Source organism: Corvus brachyrhynchos, unplaced genomic scaffold, assembly GCF_000691975.1.
Source record: "Corvus brachyrhynchos isolate BGI_N302 unplaced genomic scaffold, ASM69197v1 scaffold56, whole genome shotgun sequence".
Classification (NCBI taxonomy): Eukaryota; Metazoa; Chordata; class Aves; order Passeriformes; family Corvidae; genus Corvus; species Corvus brachyrhynchos.
This window is the reverse complement of record NW_008238664.1, coordinates 3,866,798-3,885,546: the sequence shown is the minus strand read 5'-3', so window position 1 is coordinate 3,885,546 and position 18,749 is coordinate 3,866,798. Positions and strand designations below refer to the sequence as shown.

General features: G+C 42.7%; 1 protein-coding gene across 1 annotated transcript; it reads left to right on the top strand.

Moving 5' to 3' along the window:
- Window positions 1-6: 6 nt before the first annotated feature.
- Window positions 7-10,012, top strand: TEX33 (testis expressed 33). Its single transcript, XM_017738075.1, has 4 exons — window positions 7-56; window positions 1,783-1,930; window positions 3,143-3,253; window positions 3,462-10,012. Exons 1-4 carry the CDS (start codon window positions 48-50, stop codon window positions 3,545-3,547), a joined length of 354 nt encoding a protein of 117 aa, XP_017593564.1. The 5' UTR covers window positions 7-47; the 3' UTR covers window positions 3,548-10,012.
- Window positions 10,013-18,749: the final 8,737 nt, after the last annotated feature.

Below are 18,749 nucleotides of genomic sequence, written 5' to 3'. Positions count from 1 at the left end.
CAGGACCTGCCTGCTTGTACGAACCACCAGTCACCACACCAGGGATCATGGACCAGGTGAGAGAGGTAGTTATGGAAGAGGCTTTGCCTCTTGGTAAATCATGGATCTTTGGATATTTTTTTTTAATAAAAAATAAAGAGGAAGAGAGAAGGAAGAGAGAAATGTTATTTTCACATCCATGGGGCTCCTCAGGTTTGGAAAGTCGCTGAAACCTCCTCATAGTTTGGAGATTTAGTCAAATGCGGAAGGCCTGTGAGACCACTCGTGGCCACGTCGGGTGGCTGGTGAGAATGGCCAGTTCCCACACCTGTCTAAGGATGTTTTCTGCCTGGGAAAAACAGCTCTCTGTTTCCTCAAAGGCTGCATGTCAGGAAAGTCAGAATGTTAGGCTATGCTAAACATTTCATCCCGAAAGAAAGATCAGGTTTAATCCTTTTCAGCTCTTTGATCAAGATATATCTTTTCTGATTGGTTGCCTATTGTACCTCACAGAATTGGCTTAGCAAAGCAATAAGTAGACATACTTCTGTGGTTTCTGTTATCCAGGAGGATGGTAAAATGGCCTTAAAGTCCTTCTTGGCCTCAAGATGTAGGATACTCTGAGCAGTGCTTTGACTTTGGACCTTCAGGGGTAGAAGGAAAATGAACAATAACAATCACATGCAGTTGCAATGTTTATATAATAACAGTGACAGCAACATCATATATAGCTACAAACTAGAAAGTAGGAGCAGTTGCTTTGGTGTCATTTTGCCCAAGAGGAACTGGGGAAATGAAAGTTATTGATGAATGGGGTTTGGGAAATGAGCACATTGCCTCATTACACAGAAATTCTGTTTTGTTGGAAAAAATGGGAGAGGAGGAATTTCTACATCAGCAGACTGGAAAGTTCTTCCCACTGAATATAGGAATAATAACAAAACAGACATGTTTTTGTTTTAAGTAGGAGGTGGGAGTTAGCACAGGAGTTTATTTAGCAGCAGATTCCTCCACTTTGATCATGTGTAAGTGTATGGCTCTTCTTTAAAAAGAAAGAAGAGCAATAGAGAAAAGAAGCAGATCATTCTCTCTGAGTCAGGACTGTCTTCCTCTCCTCATCTCTTGTGGCCCTGTTCTTTTTGTGGGAGAGGATCTGCAGAGCATGCAGCACTGACTCCTGGAGTCTGACTGATACAGAAACTTCATCTTCAGGATCCCAATACTTGGGACATGGTGCTGCAAAGACCTGTCAGTGTAAGACCCAAGCTGCTGCTAGTTCAAGTCAGCCCTGGTGGAGCACTAGGCTCCTACCCCATGGGCTGGTGCCTTCATTCCCATAACTGCCTCAAGAGCAGAAAGTAAGACCTGTGTCATGTCCTGAGCTAATCTGATGAATCCACATGTACATTCCTACCTAATCCGGATCCCATTTGTCCTGCTGCTAGTGCCAGCAGGCTCACAATTACCATATTCACCACCATGGGCTGTGGCTTCAGTTTTAACTTGTCACAGCCTTCACATGGGCTAAACCTGTCAAGTCCCCCTGGGATGAGGAGCACACACAATAAGCAGGACATGACAGAGGGTTACACAGACATTCCCTCTGCAGGAAAGACACTTCTCATCCCAGTTGTCCCGTACAAGTACAATGCCTACAGAAGCCACTGAGGGAGACTCAAGGACAGACCCAGGTCCCAGGGATTAGTCATAGCTCAAAGAGCTGTGCAGGGGTGGAAATGCCAGGAGTTTGCTGCACTTCGGGAATGTGGACTGACAGAGTTTCCCTGTTGTTTGTGTTTTCAGAAATGTCAAGCTCAGGGCAATGCAGCATTAGAAACAGAACAGAAAGGACCCAGCAATGCTACTGAAATGACAGAAAACTCCTTGGCCTGGGCATCTCTTTCAGATTACCAACAGCTGAGTTACAACTTGAGTGTAAATCTCTGCCAAGGTGAGGAGACACACCGCCCATCCCTGACCTTCAAAGCTGGTTCCATCTATGCTTTGCCAGGGCTCAGGGCAGCCACGTTGCTGTGGGTAGAGATCTGACTATAGGTAGTACTCACTTTCCCCTCTTACTCCTTCTATCCAAAGTCACTGCTTTTCCAGGCTGTGGTACCTGAGGAACTGGAATCTAGACACTGCCATTTATGTCATCTGTCCCTTTCTTTTCTTTATTTTTTTTTCCCAAGGTGTGAAAAGTGAACATGATTCATAGCCTCTGTCCTCTTGTCCAGAGCTGTCCAGATGGACACCATTTGCAGTTCAATGTTCCCTGTCATGTTCAGTTGCTAGTTACCTCCAGTTCCGGTGCCAACATAATTTCTCTTCCAGGCCTTTAGACATGCGGGGCTCTGAAATAAGTTTCCCAAACCTCTGTTTCCAAGGTTCCCCAAGATCCCTCCATCTAAGAAAATATTGGAAACTGAGCATTCATCCAAGAAACTCTGAAATTATTGTCTCTGGTTCTAGTTTCTCATGTACCAGCATAAGGCAGATTCCTTTTCCTTATACAGTATGTTCCATGACAAGACCTTGCTGGGTATGGAGGACTGCATTGTCCTGGGTTTGTGTGGTCACACAGAAGGGAAGGACATCTTTCCTCAGGGAGCTCAAAATCATTATTGTCAAGACAAAGGTGTGATTAAAAGGAAGGTGAAGAGGAAAGAATTAGAGATTAAAGTAAAGCCCCCTTGTGGTTAGAAGTCAAGAGGGGATAAAAAGAGAAGTCAGTTGGGAACTCTTTGTTAAGTATTGTGGCAGAAAAGGAGATCAGGAAGGCCTGGAGTGGTAAGATGGTGGGGGTTTTGTGGAGTTGTGCTGTTACTAGCTGCACATGGATGAGGAGATTCAACAGGAGGTAAGTGGACACTTGACTGATGAAAGGGCACTGGGATACAAATAAAGATGATACCTTACAGCACTCTCTGTGTGCATCTCATACTTGAAGATGAAAAGCAGACAAATTGGCAAACACAAGCAACCTCCTGGGTGATGATGAAGCTATTTTTCAGCACCCAGCCTCAAACCTGATCAAAGGTACTGCAGTCAACACACACCTTTTCTTGAGCCCTTGCGACTGCTGGTGTTGCTCCCCTGTTCATTTCCAGGACTGCAGTAGGGTGATTTCTACATACAGTTCCTTATTTGCTGTTCCTTGCAGGTGGCCCACTGAAGAGCCGAAGCTTGATGAAAGATTCCTACACCCCTGATGTATTTCAGAAGGCAACCATAGATCCCAGGCATTGGCATGGAAGGACAATTAATGAGCTAGGTATGACTTCTGCCAGGAAAAGTATATTGCAGAATTCCTGAGATGGGTGCTGCTTCTGCCAAGGACAAAGGATGGATTTGGGCAAAAGCACAAGGGGACTAGAAACGGGCATTTTAACAAGAGAGAAGCTCTACAGCTAGAATAGTCCTTGGGGTATAATAGCACTAGGAGGGAGCTGTAACTGATCTATGATTTGCCTTCTTTACAGGGAGATGGTTTGAGAAGTATTTCCTAGCTGTTAACGTGCAGAAAGCAATGAAGGAGAAATATGGGGGTAAAAAAAAAAAGCCCTAGAAGATGAAGGTTGGAGATTTGAGTGCATTCAGCAACGAGTCTTTTTCCTCTGCCGACTAATAAGCCTGCCTGTGAAACCTGAACCCATCGTCTGCTAGCTGGCAACAGCAGATTTGTTCCTGGTGCTTTCTCTCCTCTCTATTAAAGCATCTCTGGGAAGAGCACTGCAAGTCTGAATATGAGTACCAAAAAAAATCACTTTGTTGGTCACTAGTACAGTGGGAAGGAATAGGGTGTGAGGTACACACCCTTGCAGAAGGATTGGTGGTGAGAGGAGCCCACACAGAAATTCATCTGCTCAGCATTTAAGTTGGAGCAGGACCTGTGCATGGTGTAAGAGGGCAGTGGTGGAAGAGGGGGGGGTGTGTGTGAAGAAACTCATGTTTGCCAGAAGATTCATGACACTGACAGCTGCCCCAGTGCTCCAGAGAGTGCAGAGGATGCAGTGGAAACCAACCAGGGTTGTCCCAGCAGCAGAAAGGTGCGAAAGCAAATGGAAATTCGCCTGAGGAGGCATCTGGCTGTTCATGAAAGCTCATACTATTTGCAGGCCAAGCCAGGGAAAAACAAACAAACAAACAAACAAACAGCCTATTCCACCTAAAGGCAACAGGAAAGCTGCAAGAAGCCTCAGGACTCCTCCAACGCACAAATCACCCCACAATGTTCATGTACCCTTACTGAAGCTCTCACAGGCCCTACTTGCCCCTGACAGCCCTTTCCCTGACTCAGAGGTAAGTGACTCTCAGAGAGAAGCACGGGAATCCAGCATCCAGTCTGTACAACGTAAAGTTCGAGAGTGTATCTGGACAGTAAGTAAGGACCACCCAAGCCTTGAAAGATGCAGGATATGCAGAGTCTTTAGTGCTTCCTGATGTGTTTTTCTCACCAATTTAATGGTCTTTATTGCAGGACTCTGCCTTCCAGCTCCAAACTGTAGCAATTTGGTGCAGCAATCGCAAAGTACGTTTCTGGGAATAGTGATGCCCTGATCTTCCCTATCTGGTCCTAAGCTCTCACCATTTTAGAAGATTGATGCTTTGCTCCATGATGTGAACTGTTTTGGGACAGAATTAGGATTGTTACTTCACCATTGGCTGGTTATTAGATAACACTATGCTGACTTTGTTCAAGTAGCGAAGGAGGTTAAAATTTAGCTAATATGATAATCAAGTGATAATCATTTTCCACCACCAATAATTAACCATTTGGACTTAGGATATTTCCAGGCAGATGTCCAAGTCTTTCAAATTAAGGAGACCAGCCAAACTGCAGCTTGTAGAAACCTCCCTGTGGGTTTGCTTGGTACATCAGTACTGAGTGGCTGCTGTCTGAGCACACACCACTCTCGCCTCTCCTGAACAGCACAGCTCTGTAGGAACAGATGGTTCTCTGTGTTACATCCAGCACTGATGGCCAATATAACTCCAGGTACATAATGAGGACTCTCTTCTGAGAACACAGCAGGTCCTAATCCAGAAAACATGGAGCTGAACAGACATCTTCTGGTGTTGTTTGGCATACTGGAAGCACACAGTTCAGGGCACAGTCAGCTAATAGACAACACATAGTGTGGGATGGATCCACACATAGATTTACAGATCTGTTTCTACTAGACATTAAAAATGCCTATTAGCCATTAGAAATAGACACTAGGACAAGCAGGCAGACTGCAGGATTATGGTTCAGCTGGAAACAAATGCCCTTTTGCTATTCATGAAGGGCTCGTAAAGAGAGTAGATTAGAAAAGAAATGGACTAGAAGGTCCTGTTGGTGCACCACTGTGCACAAAATGGGGTGCTTGCCTCTTGCAGTGAAGTCACTGTGTACACCTTTTACAAATGAAAATATTTTATAAGCACTTAAATAGTATAAAATACTTGGTGTTGTATAGTGCACTCAAATGGGTGACAGCTGTTTGATGACAAATGAACATACATGTGTCGATCCTCCTCTCTTCTTTGCTTTGCCAAGTGGTACAGCTCAGCCAGGGATAAACACTTTCAGACAGGTGACACATGAAAGCTGCAGAGATAACTGAGATTATAGCTTTCAGTGAGGCAGCACAGCCGCTGAGAACAATCAATACCTGAAGTCTTTGAGTGCTGAACAGACTAATTTAGCCACAACCTTGGCAAGGAGCATTTTCCTGTGTGGCACTCTGTGTTGTAGAGTGCTTTGGATATCCAAACATGCGTATGGAAAGCCAGTTTGCAATCTCTAGGTATCATGTCATATGCAGTTAGACAAGAACAGAGCTAAAATAAGTACTCATGCTCGCTGCAGCTGAAATCTCCCTTCTATCCATTCTTTGGCCCTCAACAGTTCATTCCTTCTTGCCTGTTTTGTGCTAGTGTTAGCACTTCCCTGTCCAAGCTCTGAACTGAGTCAAATTGATAAACCAGCAGAAAATCAGTACAGAAGGGGAAAAAAAAAAACCACACACAACAAAAAACAACAAAGCAAAAGTTAACAGGTTAACCAATTAAAATTTCTAAGCAAAGATCCTTGTTGCAGACAAGGCAACGAGTGATGGGATGTGCAGATGTTGGGAAAGAGGAGTAGAAAGAGAGCGGAGGTGGAAATGGCCTTTCACTGCCTTATTTTACACAGCAAGAAATTCTTTTGCCTCCACTGTATTCTCTCACAGGACTCGATGCTTTGCCACACAGGTAGCCCGTATTTAAGTGATTTTACAAGGTCTGATCATTGGGTGGCAGCTCTGAGCCATTGTTGTTATCTGACAGGTCAGAAACTGGGAAAAAAAAGTGGGTTCTTCTCTGGTTTAGCTAAACCATTCACTGAAACTGCTGTTTAAGAACTGTTTGGGTCACCTCTAAACAGTCAATCCACTTGAAGTATAATCAGACCACAAGGATTTGAAGTAGAAGAAACCACTTGCATCCCAGCTTCTGCAGCACTCTCCTCACAACTTTCTCTAGCAGTAATGGCTACTTCCCAGTTCAGGTTTATGCATCTCTGCAGTTGAGGCACAGGTCATTTTGCAGGATATCACCTTTAATAAAGATTTACTACTCTCCAAACAATACTTCATTTTTCTTTTCATTTAACCCTCTGACCTCTTCCTATCTCATGCTATCCTGAATGATTCCAACCTTTCGTATTTCCACTGTGAATGACTTTGAATGGCTCATATAAAGAGATGGTAACAACTGTAAGAACAGAAGACAGACACTGCAAAAACTCTTATTAGAGTCTTCAGCTGACTATTCGATTCAATCCTTTGTGCTGTAAAGCTTGCACGGAAGTAAAATTTAACTTCAGAGCTACATCTATCCTGAGGTAAGCCCTGTATTCCTAGAAGAATGGAGTACTTACTGCTGATCCTGCCTATAATGGGATAAAAGAAAAATCTAGCACTGCGTGAAGTGATGAGAGATCACAACAAAAAGGGAGCAGGTGAATTGACTTCAGTGGATTTCACTCTCAGGCACTGGGTTTAAAATACAATTGTGTCTTACATTTGAAGGTAGTAAAATCTCTTATTCATCAAGACAGAATGGTGATTTGAGGGTTAGGAATTACCTGTGGTGTTCCACTTGATAGTGGTCAAGGAGCCAAGGAGCAAGAAAAGTATAAAACAAAACCAAAACTGAAATGGTGTGTTCCTCAGGGTTCTCTTTGTGTTTTCCTTGCTGCAGACTCCTCTCTGACAGAGCCAAGGCTTCATGGACTGAAGCTGGAAGAGCAGTGACCCAGTGTCAGGGGTGGGATCACTGCACTTGGAAACAGTACAAGAGGTTTAAGAACAACAACTCCTTACAGATGGAGAACAGGCTCTCTCAGCTTTGGGCAAAACAGGGATGAGGGCTGCATTGAAGAATATACAAGAAGGTTCTATTGCTGATTTTAGTGAACAGGCCTACCAATTTTTATGCTGACTTGCCATTTTCCCCCTCTTAATAATATTCCTTTTCTTTTAAACCCTTGGATTCATTGCTTCTGAGCAGAAAAACTGATTATCCAAGCTCATTATGTCCCCAAGTGAAACCATTTTCTTTTCCTATAACCCGAGAGCCTTGAACTGAAATTGATTAGCTATTTTTAGAAAGAAGCTCTAGCTAAATCTGACTTCTTCCCCTGCCAATCACACCTATCAGGGGAATGAGAAACAAGCCTATCTAAATGCAGGTGCCTAGGAATTATGGCCTGTCCCTTTTACCAAATACATTAATATAACTAAGAAAGGGATGGGATTATTTGAGATCTTTCACCATGTTGGACTAGAAGTTGGAGAGGAGAGGTAGCATTTGTGGAAAGAAAATGGGATAATAATGGTGTTATTTTTCGAATTTTTGATTTGGTTATCTAAGAGCCCTGCAACTCCAGCAGGCTTTTCTGAATCTCAAGGCTGGCTATACTTTCTTTTTCCAACAGCTTTCTTTAGGGTTCTGAACACCCATGCATTGTCTTCCTTGCCACTGCTGGATGCAAAAAGCACAGGACTTGGCTGCTATTAACAGCTCTCTAGCTGGCAGCTTTCTAAGGGGCCAACTGTACACAGACAGGAGATGACCTGACGGGGTACACTGTCTTCCAGGAAGCCAGAAGGAACCTCTGGCCACATCTCTTGTACCTTCCTCAGAAGTTGCCAGCCTCAGACTTTTCTATGTCACAGGAAGAGTGACATGGAAACTGCCAACCACAAGTGTTCCAGTTCCAAGATATGAAAGCAAAATTCAGCTTTTGAGAAAAATCCGTGTTTTTCCTGTAAATAAAACAGGAGCAGGGACCATTCTCTGGCTGTCTGGTAAATTGGCACAGACTGGCTGCATCCACAGACTTGCTCTCCTTGGTCTCCCACAGAGCCTCTGTGGTCTAAAATGCAGCTAAAGTTCTATGTCTCTTTTATTCACTTCAAAGTGCACAACACACTGTGTTACAGCTGTACTCCGAGTGAAAAAGGATGTGCTTTGCACAGCCTGGGTGCAAAGTCTGCTGGAATGCTGCTGAAGGACACTGGATGCAGCCTAACCTGATACAGCTGGGTCCATGTTGCCCAGTGGGAATGATTTCTACCCTGTGCTATCTCCCAAACGGTGCCAGGTTGTTATCTTGGAGAGCACTGGTTGGCACACGCAAAACCATGGCAGCGGGAGTGCTGACAACAAAGCAGTGCAAGCAGTTGCAAGGCAGTGTGTGATACTACATCTTGGCCCTGATTTATTTGGCACTAATTACTGTGACTGCTAGCATCAGCATTTATGAAGCTCACGAGTTTTCAGGGATATTTTGCAGTTAGTTTTGGAAAATAAAGGGCCCTTGTCTCTTACAAGCACTGAGTGTGAAACTAGACAAAGGGAGAAGACAACAATTTCTGAGAAGCAACAAACAAACCCATCTTTCCTTCACATGACTTACGAAAGTACAAATTAAAAAGACCTGACCCTGGGTCCTAAGAGCCAGATAATTATCACAAGACCCAGGAGTCAGTTTAATTTGTATCAGCTTCCCCAACTGCTTTGCAACCTAGGATATTTTCCCAAAGAGGATGTTCTGGTCACCTTCCCACTCTGTCTTTGAAGACATGACATAAATTTGAGGCATTATGGACTATTTGGAGCTATTTCTGATCAGCCACACACTGGCTGGGACCAGTGCAGCTCTTTTTTGTTTACATTCCACTTTCAAAGTCAGGCTTTGCTTCAAGGAGCAGAAAGTATGTCATTTCTAAAGGATGAGGAGGTAAGGGAATATGTGTGTTTTCATGAGAGGGAAGTTGTGTTCAGGCAAGGTGGGAGGAATTCAGCCAGCAAGGCCTTTTATTGAAACCTATTTCCGAAGGAAATGCAGAAGAAGAAAGGAAGCAGTTTTCTATCCTCAGACTTCCATCCAGGGAGGTCAAGGTCTGCAGCTGCAGTAACTCCCTACAATTTCCATAGATGTTTGGAAGGTGTGCACAGACCTAGGAGCTAAATGGGTGAAAATGCTTTATGCCCCCCATCACAATGGGTGATACCCATGTTGAACCTGCTCTTACCCTATCGCTAGTAAGGAATTTTAGCATTAGATATTAAATACTATAGTGTGAGAATGTTTTAAATACTTAAGACTAGAGACAAGACTTAGTGGTTCACCTTTATCATTCTGAAACAAGGAGATGTTTATCTCTGCCTGCACTGTCGGGTCAAATTTGAAGTTGTAGTTCTCTTGATCATATCCATGGATGTGACACACACAGGGTATCATGAAGTTCTGGCAGTCAGGGTGTTTTAGACCTTTGTGGGACCTTCAGATCCATTTCTTTGTTCAGAACCATTTCTTTGCTCCTGGTTAAGCAGAAGGGAAAAAGGCATGACTATCTGAATAGGATGCTGCTACACAGCCCAAGTGTGTGGTTTCTGAAACCTTCCCACATATATTCTGTTTCTAAATCAATATTACATTATGCTGGCATACTCCTGTAATTCATTAAGTGACATGAATAAATTCCCTAATATCAAACACTTCTGCTTTATTCTCTTGCTTTCCTCAGAGGAAGATGCACTCACAATAACTATTTTGGGTTGGTGGGTGTCTCGTGCCTGAGCACAACCTCTTTCATGCCCTCCCCCAAAAGGGGTTTGGTTGCCCATGCTCAAGACTGTCTAAGCTGGAATCAGCCTGGCTGAGGGTCTCCCTTCCTTCACTCAGAAGCTGCTTTTGGTGGTGCCTGGTAATGCACACTGCTGATTGTGATCCACAGGATTGACTTCCTAGCTTGACCTTAAGTCTGGCTGCTGGATAGGGACTTCATATGGGATCTGGATTGATGGCTGATTCCAGTCACTCTCACTGTTCTGCATTTCTTGTTACTGTGGGATTACACTGTTTTCATGGAGGTCAATGCCTTGCTATCACCCTCAGCTCCCAGCTGACCTTCCTTCAGCAAGCAAAGCTTGTGACTTCCTTAGCAGCAGGCTTGGCATTTTACATGTGTACACATGTCTGTTATGCTGTGCTCACGCTAGAGAATCCAAAGAAGGGACACCAGAGAAATGCAACCAGCAGTTGGGACAGAGGTTTTGTGAGGACTGTGGGGCTGCAGAGCTCCTACAAACAGAAAATTATTTCCATGCAGACTGTGAAGTCCTTTATGCTGCAGGAACACTTCTGTGGTTTGAGACTTCAATCCACAGCAAATTGCTAACATTTAAAATGTGGTTTAATACCCGAGGGATTGTAAGAGCCACTTTCTCCATTGGCTTCACAGCTGTCAGGTCAATTCATGCAAGAATCCTACAGCTCTTTCTCAGAATTAAAACCAAGGTAATTTCTTCCTATTCTTATTTCATGTGTTTTCTTCCCTGCCTCCCATCTCTCTGCTGTTTATCCCTCCATCTCCAGCATCCACTATTATACTTTTTCTCTTTCCCCTATCTCTTCTTTATTCTCTGTTCCTTCCTCTCTCTCATACTCTCCAGTCTGACTGTTCTGTTTTCTTCTTGAAAGGAAGCAGAAGTAGCAACAAGATAATGCAAGACATATCTAGTATATCTGAGAGGAAACACACACATACAACTTCTGTGTTTCTCACAGTTTTTGTTTTGCAGAAATAATTTCAACATAGCTGTGTTCTTGCTGGCATAAGGAAGAAGCAGCCTTCTTTGCCAATCTGATTAGGTATTATCACCATTGCCTCTAGTGTAACACATTATTCTCCACTCAAGTGCAATTATTAGCATGTCCTGCTATATTGTGTGTGTGCTCTCACAGCAAAAGCAGGGGACAGTGATTGAAAAGCTAATGAAACCAGATGGATCAACATGCTCTGTTTCCCGTTCTTCCTCATCCTGTACAGAACCAGCTTCCTCCCTAGCCTGGACATAACACTGGTGTCTGCAAGCTGGATACTATGCTAGCTGCAAGACCAGTCCATGTCTTTTTGCCCAGCTCCATCTCTTAGGTTCATCAACCAAGTCTCCTCAGGCCCTTCACAGGACACCAGCCAGGAACTTTGTTTTCAGCAGTTGTTAAAGCTCGGAGCCACATTCACGATTTGGTGAGCCTCAGAACACTCCACCCATGTGCAAGTGGTAAGAGATACTAAGTCATTGGAGCACTGCGGGGTCTTCACTGGGAGGCTCTCTGAAAAGAAGATTGGGCTGAAGAACCCCATGGGAAATGGTAAAATGAACACAAGTTACTGGACTGGAGAAAACAGAGACAGAGAAGTGAGGTGCTGGGTGATGAGAACTCCTAGAATATCCACGGTATTCATCTGCATTTATTTCACTAATCAAAATTGGCCCTTCATGGGAAAGTGGCAAGAAGTCTCCAACATCAGTTGCTGCTCTTTGAGTAGGCTGGACTTTGTTTTTTATCAGAGTTTTATCATGAATCTTAGAACTAAAAAAGTCTCAACTCTTTGAGTCTGCTTGTTTGTAAATCAAAATGGTCATGCAAGAAAAGTAAGACTCTGGTCTATAACCTGTGCAGAAAAGTTGGAATTGTTTTCTAATAGACAAAATTAAATATTCTAATTCAAAATATAGGTCTAAAGGGTTAAGCTTGATGTTTTGAAGCCTCATTAGGCTTCATGCCTTTGAATCAAAAGGACCTCATAACACTGGCTAAAACCACAAACACATCTTTCCCTTTCTCACCCCCCAAAAGGGATCACAGCCATTCCGACACAGTGAACTATCATCTAAGACTTGTGATGGTACCTTTGTTTCTCTTCCTGAACTGCAGAGGCCTGATATTCTATGAAACTCTAACACAGATGGAGGGCTGGTCAAGCAAGAGTGAGTATAACATAGGAAGCCTAAAAGAGCAGCTCTCCCCAGTGAGAAGCCTGCTGTTGGAGGAAATGAAAGTACCAACACCAACTGGGTAATAAATGGGGATTTATTTAGCTGAGCACTCCCATCAGTATCAGTGTCCTAGGATAAGCATAATTCTGAGTCCTGGTAATTCTCCACATAGTTTTGCAATAAGCAAGGGTCCAAGCTGAATGAGAGCACCCTCAGAACCTAAGCAGTGTAGTGTTGACTTTTGTACCCCTTAACAAGAGAAAGAATGTGGCAGACATTTAGAAAAACAACTTTTAAAAACATAATTACAGATTTTTTAAAAGCCAAACAAATGCTCTCAGCAATCCACTGCTCTTCTAGCAGTCAAGAGAGGTCTCAGTAAAATGTCAGTAAGGGTAAGATATGAGTGAGTGATTTATTGTATAAGGCAAAAAACCCAGATGCCTCATTAAGCAGGACATTCAACTTTGCCTTTGTGGGTTGTTTTCGTTTGGTGAATACATTACCATGCCCACCAAATAAGCCCACTTGCCTTAGCAGGAGTTCTCCCTCTGGGAAGTCATATGCTAAAGTGAGAGACACCCACTCTGTTTAGCTACAAAGTCACGGAAAGGAGAAAGCTTCCTGGCAAGGAAAACATATTTCAAAAGCCTAGCAGCTGAAAAACTCGTGTCCCTCTATCAGTAAACAAACATACCTCATAGGTGGATTTGCAGAGAACCCGCTTTTCCTTTTTCTTTTGTGAAAAAGCTCTGTGCAAGAGGGAGCTGTGTCTGTGTTGAGGAAAGGTCACTGTTAACCAGGGAAAATGAATGTGCCCTTCCCTGAGAATTCAAACTCCAAGAACAAGAGCTGAAGCTGTCTGTGCTGTCATGAGAACTAGGGGCCCAGGATCAGCTTGTAGAGTGCTCTGTTTTTTAGAAACAGCAGCCAAAAGATGGCAAGGAATGATTTTGCCTTTCCTAGCAGCCCAAGGGCAGCCTAATCTTGCAAGAAACACCTGTGCCTGAGCCAAGTCACTTTCAGGTCCAAAAAGTGAAACATGCTGCCAAGCCAAGGTTGTTTCAGCCATCATAGAGTTACTGCTTGAGAGACCACAGAGTCCAAGGCGTCCAGTACTGTGAATCACGTTAGGCAAGGGATTATAATCTCCCCAGCATGTGTTTATTTCTGGAAAGATCAGCGTGCAATGATGTGCTGGTTTTGGCTTTCATAGAGTTAATTTTCTTCACAGTAGCTGTTATGGGGCTGTGTTTTGGATTTGTGCTGGGAACAGTGTTGATAATTCAGGGATGTTTTAGTTACTGCTGAGCAGTGCTTACAGAGAGTCAAGGCCTTTTCTGCTTCACCCCACCAGTGAGGATGCTGAGCATGCACAAGAAGTTGGGAGGGAATACAACCAGGACAGCTGACCCCAACTGACCCAAAGGATATTCCATACCACATGGCATCATGGTCAGCATATAGAGCTGAGGGAAGAAGAGGGAAGGGGAATGTTTGGAGTCATGGCATTTGTCTTCCCAAGTCACTGTAACATGAAATAGAAGGAGCCCTGCTTTCCTGGGGATGGCCTTCCCATGGGAAGTAGTGAATGAATTTCCTGTTTCATTTTGCTTCTATGAGCAGGTTTTGCTTTCCCTCCTAACTGTCTACTTCAACACACGAGTTTTCTCACTTTTATCCTCCCTTTCCCATTCTTTTTCCCATCCCACCAGGGGGGGCTGAGTGGTAGTTGCCAGTTGGAATGAAACCACAAACATTTTCGTCACCTTTTGTTTCAATACCTTTCACTGAGCACCCCAGAGGCTCCAACACTTATGAGTAATGGCTGAGTTCCTCACTCACACAGGTGCTGTGCCTCTGCTCTGCCAGCTGTGTTACAAACTAAATCTTGACTTTAGCACAGGTCCAGCAACTAGGTTCCTGATCAGCTGTCATAAAATTAAGAACAGGGAAGTAAGTATTTTCAGTTACATTTTGCTTAACCAGTTTCCCAGAACTGTGATATTTTTCTGCAAGTGAGATGTAATGATCTCTTAACAGAGGCTGACAAGTTTGCTGCTTGTTCCCTTTTCTGTTTAAATCACCATTCTCCTGGTGTGCAATGCTTTCTGAAAGGAAAATTCGTTTCCATAAATTTAAACAGTCATTAAACAAAATATTGGTTTACAAAGTGAATGTTGTCTTAAAGGCACTTTGTTGTTGCTAAGCCTGAGGTGTATAAAGCTGTCTCCATTCAAATAGTAGCATAACTGAGTAGGTAATGGCACTATTGAGTACTTAATAGTAGCACTACTAAATATGGATTCTGCTTAAACCAAACCCACACAGCTAAGGGATTAAAATTCAAGCCACACTCTGATTACTTATTTTAATTGAAGTGATAATATCACTCTGCATCAATAGAAGTGAGGCAAATACACTCAAATGGAGACAGTGTAATTTAACATACATTTATCTTTTTGATCTTTGGGTAATAAAGGAAGGGGCTGGTGGCATCTAAAGAAGTGAGAGGCAGTGAAGTCTCTTACTGTTTTCTCTAGCCTGGACTGCAGCCTCTGTGAACAGAGTACTGCAGGTTTGGGCAGTGCCTTCAGCAGTTGAAAGTACCAGAGCTCAAGCAACTTTGGACTACATCCACCACAGCGTACACAGTTTCTTAGGAATCAGTGACAGCTGGAAGTGCGTCAGAAATGAAAAAAGAAGCAGAAATGTAAGAAGCAAAAACGAAAGCAGAGTAAGCAAAGGAGTGGAAGAAGAAGGGAAAGCTACTTGACAATGATTTCCGGGGTATACTGTAAAAATGAATGTTGTACACAGTGTATGGACACAGAGCTTGAGAATGGAGACTTTTCATCTTCACATTTCCCAAAGGGCACACATACACTCTTCTCTCTTCATGCTTCTTTCCCAGATTTTTTTTTAAAAAGAGAGAGAGATGTGTAAACTTATCCTTTCAGTTTCTTCTTAACAGGCAGAAGAACTTTCCCACTCAGATGGAGAGACCTCAGTGGAGAAAGATGATGACTGGTTGTGAATACCCATTCTCTATGTCTCTTGAAACTTCAGTCATTCATAAATAATTGCTTTTTCTTTTCCTCATGCTTGTTAAACACAGTCGCTCTGTGTGTGATTCCAAGCAATACTTTGTTACTCCTCTCACTTAATTTACTCCAATTCAGTTCTGGCATCCCTAGACACCAAGGAGCTACCTATCAGATGGAGTGTTTCTGCAGCAGGGCAATGCTTGGTGAACATGAGATTAAAGTTCCCTAGAGTGGAACTGAGGCATCTCTGTTCAGCAAAGCTGCTGCAGCAATTTGTGCTTGCCTGGAATGTGGTGGGATCGGTGACAGCAAGTTCACCACGCTGGTCTCACGGCAGAGTCTGGCAGCACCAGTCACCTCGTTAGTTTGCACTGAAATGATTGTCAGGACATACCCGTGCTAAAAAAGCCTGAGGAGCTCTGGCTTGGGAAGGTTGAAAGGCAACTTCCTCTGTAGAGTCAGGCTGTGAAGTGGTGCCTTTCTTTTTAAAGGTCACACAAAGGGAGTTATCTGGTGTGTTAATTCCCTATCTAAAGTGAAATCCAGTTAGAGCCTTTAGCAGCAGCCTAGGGTAGGGGTTCGAGAAAGTTCGTCTGATACAAAGTCGGAGAGATCATCTAAATCCCAGAAACTTGATAGCAAGTCGGAGAGATCAGTCTAAATCCCAGAATTTCTCCTTCTCTATTTGCTGAGCCATAGTGAAAGCAACTTTCATGGGTATACATAAAAAGCAGTGGCCAGATTGCCATAAATTCAGTGGTAATCTCTTCAGGGCTGCTGGGATGGGCTCTTTGACCAGAAATACTTTAATTAATCCTTTCACAAACACAGAATCATGAACTGATAAGACACCAAAAGGCCATCTGTAAATCAGTTAAAAATTTCAATCCCAAAGCAGGACATAACTGGACTGAATTGGTAGACGAGTCGAGCCTTTCAGCTCCAAGACAGACCATGAGGATGAAATCGGGTAGGGAAACCCCCAGCCTCTCTTGGACGCAGTGGAAGTTTTGTCAGGCATGTGATGTCACAGACTGATATCACGGCAGCCAGGTACCACCTGCTGGATCTGGTCTCCACCTCCAGGAGGAGGTCACCTCCCAAAAGGAGATCGGGACTTACGTGAACACTACCAACACTGCACCATGAGTTACCCAACAGGCACCATGTGCAGCAAGGGCTGAAAGGTGTCTTAAGTAGGACGGGCTCCCTTCAGGAGCAGAAAGAAGGAAAACATCTCCTTCATTTCTCATGAGCAAGTAAATACAAAAATGGAAAAACATTTTTCTAGAAAAGACACATGCAGTTGAAAAGACGAGAGGGCACAAGGTATCTGGGCATTCTCTCAGTAGCTGCCAAGAAAAACCCAGTGGTTGTGGCCCAAAAACAAAGAAACAGAAGGTGAGAGGTTCTGAAAGCAAGGTTTAAACCAGGAGGCTGAAAAAAGCAGTCCTGTATTGTAGTATTCTTCAATGGTCCTGCTTTGATACACTCTGTCAGATAACAGAGTCTCACTGCATGATTGATTAAACTGTGAGAGGAAAAGGGGTTTATATTTATTAGTATCTGGTAACATTTTGAAGCAGATTAAGTTTATATAAGATGGATTCCACCTAATCAAAACAGAATCAGTGCTGCTGACATTTAAGATTAAAGACACTATGAGGCAATTTTAAAATGAAAACCAAGGAAATGATGCCAGATGTGGAAAATAAATTGTTTGGACTGATCTATTTGTGTGGTCTGAAATCACAGAAAGCCTATGGCTTAGGAAAAGGGATAGAATAGAAGGTAAGAAAAACACAGAGAAAAACAATAACCTGGGTAAGCAGAGTGTATAAAACTATGCAACCAAATCAAGACAAATGCTTTGTTTTATTTTACTTTATTTGCTAGTATGAATCTAGCTACAGGGTCTACATTTTTAGCCACTGTAAATGATTGCTTCTTGGAGTTATTTGTGAAAGCACTCACAAGAAAACAAGCAGATTTGGTCCTGAATAATATACAAGACCTCGTACAAGTTGAAACAATGAAGGGCACAAGTTTGCTACAATAATGTTTTAAGAAAAAACTGGCAAAAATAAGGCCAAGAAGCTGTTAAAGGATCAAATGTTTTCAGTAGATAAAGGAGCTGTTTAAAGAATCATATACAAATTTAAATTTAAAGTGAACTTGGGCCTTTTGTAAGTCTACCCATGCTATAAAGGTAGAGTTATTGTAGACTTAATGTTCTGAAAAAGTAAATGAGGCAAGACATGTAGAGAAAAATGATAACTTAGAATGATCTTTTCCAGCTAAATTTTACTGTTCAATAAAACATATTTACTTTCTTTACAAACTTTGCATAACATATACTATTACTCAATTGCTTTCATATCATATAAATCTGCAACGGAACTTAAATGTTCAATTGCTGAACAAGTAATTGAGGTAAATCATCAAAGGCTTTAGCAGGCCTCAGCATCAAAGAAAAAGAAATACCAAATGAAAGCTTTTGAGGAGTACTCAGAGAACAATCCAGGGAAGTAGTGACCAATCAGGCTGGCTTTTGTACAGGATGATACAAACTATAATGAGAAATAGAAATACTAGAGAAAAATATTCTGGAGAAGTGTGAACATATCTCTACAAAAGAGAGTAGTTCGTGGCCCAGAAAACTGGTAGAGTTCTTGGAAGAACTCCAGAGCAAACATGTACAGGGTTATCCAATTAATGCCTCATATCTAGATGTCTAAAGAGCTTGAAGTCCCTCACAAATGCATTTCCAAGAAACGAAGAGATAAAAGGAAGGTTGTCATGTAGATTAAAGTAATTTGAATACAGAAAACAAATGAGAAAAATGAATGGTTAGTTTTCATATTGGAGGAAGGATTTAAGTGATTTTTCCCAGGAAAATTATAATCTTTGATGTAGTTATTAATTATCTGGCAGACTGAGTGGTGAGAAATCTCTCACCTGAGAGATCTGAGTGACTGAGAAAGGTAACATTTTATCTGGGTTACTCCAACCTGATGATGATGGAGAAAACACTAAGCTATTAGGTATAAATGGGACATGAGATTAGAATCATAGAAACAGAGATTCACATACTGGCGTGGGTTGGAAGGATCCAAACCACCTGCCATGGGCAAGGACATCTTCCACTAGGCCAGGTTGCTGAAAGCCCCATCCAACCTGGCCTTGAACCTTCTAATGAATAAGCATCCACAGCTTCCCTGAGATACCAATTTCTGTGTCTTGCCAGCCTCATGTAAAAATTTCTTCCTCATATCCAATCCAAATCTGTCCTTTTCCAGTTTAAAACTGCTGCACACTGTCCTGACACCACAGACCTTGGTAAAAAAGTCTCTCTCTATCTTCTTTATAAACCACCTTGTTGTGGATACAAAAATGCTG

Excerpts from the sequence above, each read along its gene's own strand:
- TEX33 (XM_017738075.1), top strand. Across the intron at positions 1,931-3,142 it reads GAGTGTAAATCTCTGCCAAG|GTGGCCCACTGAAGAGCCGA; the intron begins GTGAGGAGACAC and ends TGTTCCTTGCAG. Across the intron at positions 3,254-3,461 it reads AAGGACAATTAATGAGCTAG|GGAGATGGTTTGAGAAGTAT; the intron begins GTATGACTTCTG and ends CCTTCTTTACAG.